At 44.4% G+C, this 4,843-nt stretch overlaps 1 protein-coding gene across 2 annotated transcripts in view; it reads right to left on the minus strand.

The window, feature by feature from the left end:
- Positions 1-4,843, minus strand: part of tm9sf1 (transmembrane 9 superfamily member 1) — a 9,401-nt gene that overhangs the window by 2,928 nt on the left and 1,630 nt on the right. For both annotated transcript variants that reach the window (XM_014026552.1, XM_014026551.1), the window contains 7 exons: positions 3,704-3,915; positions 3,463-3,594; positions 2,486-2,608; positions 2,054-2,412; positions 1,818-1,972; positions 1,540-1,725; positions 386-659 (listed from right to left, as the gene is read on the minus strand). In XM_014026552.1, coding sequence (XP_013882006.1) covers positions 386-659; positions 1,540-1,725; positions 1,818-1,972; positions 2,054-2,412; positions 2,486-2,608; positions 3,463-3,594; positions 3,704-3,865 — 1,391 coding nt within the window. In that variant the 5' untranslated portion in view covers positions 3,866-3,915. The remainder of the gene's footprint in view (positions 1-385; positions 660-1,539; positions 1,726-1,817; positions 1,973-2,053; positions 2,413-2,485; positions 2,609-3,462; positions 3,595-3,703; positions 3,916-4,843) is intronic.

A 4,843-nucleotide genomic window follows, 5' to 3' on the forward strand; every position in this document is an offset into this window, starting at 1 on the left:
AAGTAGCAAAATGGTAGCTAAAGCAGCAGAATGGCTAAAAGCAGAAGAATGTTAGATAAAAGCAGAAAAATATTAGCTAAAAGCAGCAGAATATTGCTTTAAGTAGCAGAGTGGTAGCTAAAAGCAGCATAAAGTAAGATAAAAGCAGCAGAATAAGAGCTTTAAGTAGCTGAATAGTAGCTAAAAGCAGCAGGATGGTAGCTAAAAGCAGCAGAATAATAGCTTTAAGTAGCTGAATGATAGCTAAAAGCAGTAGAATATTAGCTTTAAGTAACAGAATGTTAGATAAAAGCAGCAAAATANATTCAGTTGCTGCTGGCACAAGATTGATCCCACAGAGACTGCAGCTCATCCAACGTTTATAAAATAAAACGTTTGCGCTCACCTGAAAGACAGGAAGCCGCCGATGGCCATGTGCACCACCGTGTGTTTGTACCAGGGCTGCGTSGGGATCTGCCGCGGGATGTTGCGAGTGCGGCACGGCGCCTGGAAGCTGCCGGCTCGGTTCTTTCCCACGATGCCGCCGATGACGGTGAGGGGGAAGCCCACCAGCACCCAGGCGCCCAGCAGGAGGAGCACGGTGGTGGCCGGCAGAGCCTGGGTGGAGCCGCTCCACCAGTGGACGGAGTTCACCACGCTCCACGTGATGAAGAGAGGCGCTGTGGGAAACAGAGCCAGAGAAGGAAATGCAGCTGCTGGATTTATTCTTTCAATGTGACGAAGACAGTTTTACAACAAACAACTGACGTGATTAATTACAGCCTGAATCACTCACAACAAAGATTTATTTAAACTGTTTTAAAACTAACAAACTGYTGATCCACTGAAAGCTGATTAGTTCAGAGTTTCCAGTTTAATCCTGATATATTAAGAAATCAAAATCATTTCCTGTTGTTTTATTAGCTAAAACTTCAAGGATGTAGCAGCGTTGTCCAACAGTTAAAAAGGTAAACGAAAATTAAAACTGCTGAGTGGATTAAATCTAATCAGCCTTGAAAATAAAAAAATAATAAAATAAATTTTCAAAAAAAAAAGCTACCAGTAGGTGACTTAGCTTCACTGTTAAAGCTAAACCAAACACAACTGACGCTAATATGAGCAAAACACTAGCTAAAAGCAGCAAAACAGATGCCAACACTGGCAGAACTGTTGCAAAAAGTAGCTTAAGTATCCAGAAGTAGCTAAAAATAACAAAAGTGATGCTTAAACTACAATTAGCCAAACTGTAGCTAAAGGAAGTGATATAGGTATATGCTATAAGAAGTGGAATGGCAATTAAAAGCTGAACAATAAGCAGAGGTAGTAGAATAATAGCTAAAAGTGGCAAAACTGTATCCAAAAGTAGCAAAATGGTAGCTAAAGCAGCAGAATGGCTAAAAGCAGAAGAATGTTAGATAAAAGCAGAAAAATATTAGCTAAAAGCAGCAGAATATTAGCTTTAAATAGCTGAATGGTAGCTAAAAGCAGCAGAATATTAGCTTTTAGTAGCTGAACGGTAGCTAAAAGCAGCTAATCCTCAGCAGGAAGGTAGAGGCTCACCTGAGAAAAGCGAAGATGTGAGGATGATGTTCCACACCCAGCGCTGRCCGTTGATCTGCGTGTAGAAGCTGCAGGAGACGTAGCCCGACACGCAGCTGGTCAGGGCGTACAGGACGATGGCWGCAGAGTTGATGGCGCCGTGGCGGTGGACGTTAAACATTCCCAGCAGCGCCATGATGATGATGGCTGGGACAAAAAGGACACAGTGAGGTGATGGGGCTGAGCAGAGCTGAAGCTTCTCTGCTCCTCAGACTGACGGTGATGATGCGACGTCTCACCCGTGGCGAGCGTGAGGAACTGAGCGCCGACTCCCAGCAYGGCGCACAGCAGGCTTTTAAAGGGAGGGAATCTGAACACGTCGGTGTGTATGATCTTCCAGCCGTTGTCTCCCTGGTCCAGGTCGTCGCAGCCGCCCTCCTCTTCCACGTTATACCTGCAGGACACCGGAGGAGGATTTAAAACACAWCTGGGGCCACGAGACCGTGTGGACMACCCTGTAATTCTGAAGACCAACCTGGCGAAGTCGTTCTTCAGGACCCGCATGAGGATGATGATGACGAAACCGAGCAGCAGCACCACCAGCACCAGCGAGTTGATGATGGACAGCCAGTGGATCTCCAGCGTTTTGGGGAAGAAGGAGTAGTCCCGGAGGCGCTCCTCTCTCCGGCTGTAGGTCAGGCTGGACTTGTACCAGTGCACGCTGTAGGTGTGGGTGACCGTCAGGCTGCCCCCGCCCACTCCCACGCCRCCCACCGCCGAGCCCGCCCCCTCCTCCAGCGGAAAGGGCTTGACGTCTTTTACCGAGACGTTGGCGAAGATGATGGAGTCGCCGTTGTACTCAATGTTGAAGTCCAGGTGTGTCCACAAACCCACCTGAGGGAGCAGGTTAAAGGTGAAGACGGTGAAACCCGGAGGAACGACAGATCAGGTGGTTTCCTGCCTTTACCTTGTGGCTRTGAGGCAGGAAGCCGCTCTCCTCTATGTACCCCACAAACCCCCAGATGGGAATGTCGTCCAGCACGAATTCAAAGTAGTACAGCTCCTCGATGGCTTCACGGAGCTCGTCCACCTGACGCACAAAAAACAAACCTGGTGTTTTCAGCAGCTCAACAGCTTTAAAGGTTTTTATTCACCTGCCGGCAAAGGTGAGAGGGAAGGAAGCTTGTCTGCGTGTTTAAATAGCTGTTTGCTAGCAACGTTTACCATGGACCACCAAACAGTAGCCTTTTGCTACTTTACACTTTTAGCCAGACTTTCGCTACTTTAAACTTTCAACTAGCCTTTAACTTAACTTTTGTTACTTTACAATTTTAACTAGTCTTTTGCTACTTTAAACTTTTAGCTAGTATTTGAGTTTGAGCTTTTAGCTAATGATTTTGCCACGCTGAGCCTTCTGCTACTTTGAGCTTTTTTTACCTGGACTTTTGCCAATAACTTTATACAATCTTTTGATGCTTTTAGTTTAAGACACCCTTTTGCCAATTTTAGCTTGTAGGTAGCTTTCATTACTTTAGCTTTAGCCTTTTGCTTCTTCTACCTGATGACAGACCTGTTAATCAGAGTGTGAAATCTTCTTTTAGCAGACGAGAGGAAACACGGTTCAGAAGGTGAATTAGAAGGCTGCCTTTGATGAACAAYATCCTATTAAGCAGCTAAAGTCACCGACTCAAGCTGTTTGTTTAAAGGCAGCTGAGGATGCAGAAGCTGAAGAGGAGTCTGTGTCACACTGAGCTGAAAAACCAGTCTTAGCTTTAACAGATCCTGGACTTATGGTTGAGCAGCGGAAAATGTTAATTTCTCTGSTTAAATGCGGTTTAAAGAAAGAAAMGTGTTTACATTTAAAGGAGCGTTTGTTTTAGGAAAACATTCAGTTAATTAAATAATCCCAGATTATCTACAGGTACTTTAGTTTCTAGGACCCACCTGTTTCTCTGACAGAGTGAGCTGGCAGAGCGTTGTTTTCTCCACGTCCTCCTTGAAGCGAATCCGATATAAAGACTCTGCCATCCTGTCACCGTCCAGCACTTCCCCCAGGCTCAGGGACTTGTGGTGCACCTGACGGARAAACACTCACATAAATGGATGGTTTTTATTGTTCGCAGGTGAAATAAAAGCCTTTATCAGAACAATCAGATCTTTGTGTCACAACGCATCAARCACTGACCTTGTCCGGTCTGCAAACAGGCAGGGTGTAGTAGTGATACGTCTCCTGAGGGTTGTGATAAGGACCCACTTTGTTGACATAAAGAGTCACGTTGTCCCCCGGCTTGTAGCTCGCGGCCCACCCCGAAGACAAGCCCAGGACCAAGACCCAGAGCAGAGCCATGGTCCGCTGGAGGCCACCTGGGAGGGATCCGGTTCCACGGCGCGTGACCCCTGCAGGAAAGACGCACCGCTGGATGAAACGAGTCCTGCAGAGACACGACCGGAGCTTTTCTGCAGCATCACTCCGGTGACGATTTAACCAACGCAGCAGAAACCCCAGGAAGAACCACGGGACACGGTTATTGTTCAAAGCATGGTAATTATCCTGCAAACGTTGAAAATTTCCCTTATTAAAACTGAAACCATGACCTTGGTACCGAGCTCTTTCAAACGAGACAGATTTTAAATATCCATCACCGACACTCACTCTCAGCTAAAATTTTATCATATACGACGCTGCAGCAGCATAACTCACCCTACTGTGCAACAAATACCAGAACTTGACCAACTTGTTCTGGTCTACAGAGCTGAGAAGGTGCAAAGAAGCACAGTCTAAGGGGAACTTATTGCAGACTATGAATTAAAACAACAAAAAACTGGAACTATATCAAAACAGTGCAGTTTGAAAAAAGCTTACACCAATAGATTTCCAGATATGAAATTCTACACTGCGGGTTTGCGATCAATGTAAACAAGGTTAAAGTCACCAAAACCCACATCAACACTTTTATTTACCTAACAAATTAGACACTAAACTTGTACAAATAAACAAAAACTGTCTTCTCAATCCCAAACACCTCTAATGKTGACCTGTTTTAATACTTTACTTAAGTAGAAATTATGGTTATCTATAATTTACTTTTTCAGATGATTTTTTTACTTCTACACCTTACATTTTCACAGTTATCTGCATTCTACACATTACATTTAAAAATATATTAGTAATAGAATTTTTATTTTTTTTGGTTTGCTTTCAGTCTGGCTTATTGTTAAAATATATCCAGATATTCAGCACTTCCTGGCAGAGTTGGGTAGTAACTAGTTACATTTACCTGAGTTACTTTTTGGGGGAAAAAATTACTTTAAGGAGTATTTTTAC

Source organism: Austrofundulus limnaeus, unplaced genomic scaffold (assembly GCF_001266775.1).
Source record: "Austrofundulus limnaeus strain Quisiro unplaced genomic scaffold, Austrofundulus_limnaeus-1.0 Scaffold567, whole genome shotgun sequence".
Lineage (NCBI taxonomy): Eukaryota > Metazoa > Chordata > Actinopteri > Cyprinodontiformes > Rivulidae > Austrofundulus > Austrofundulus limnaeus.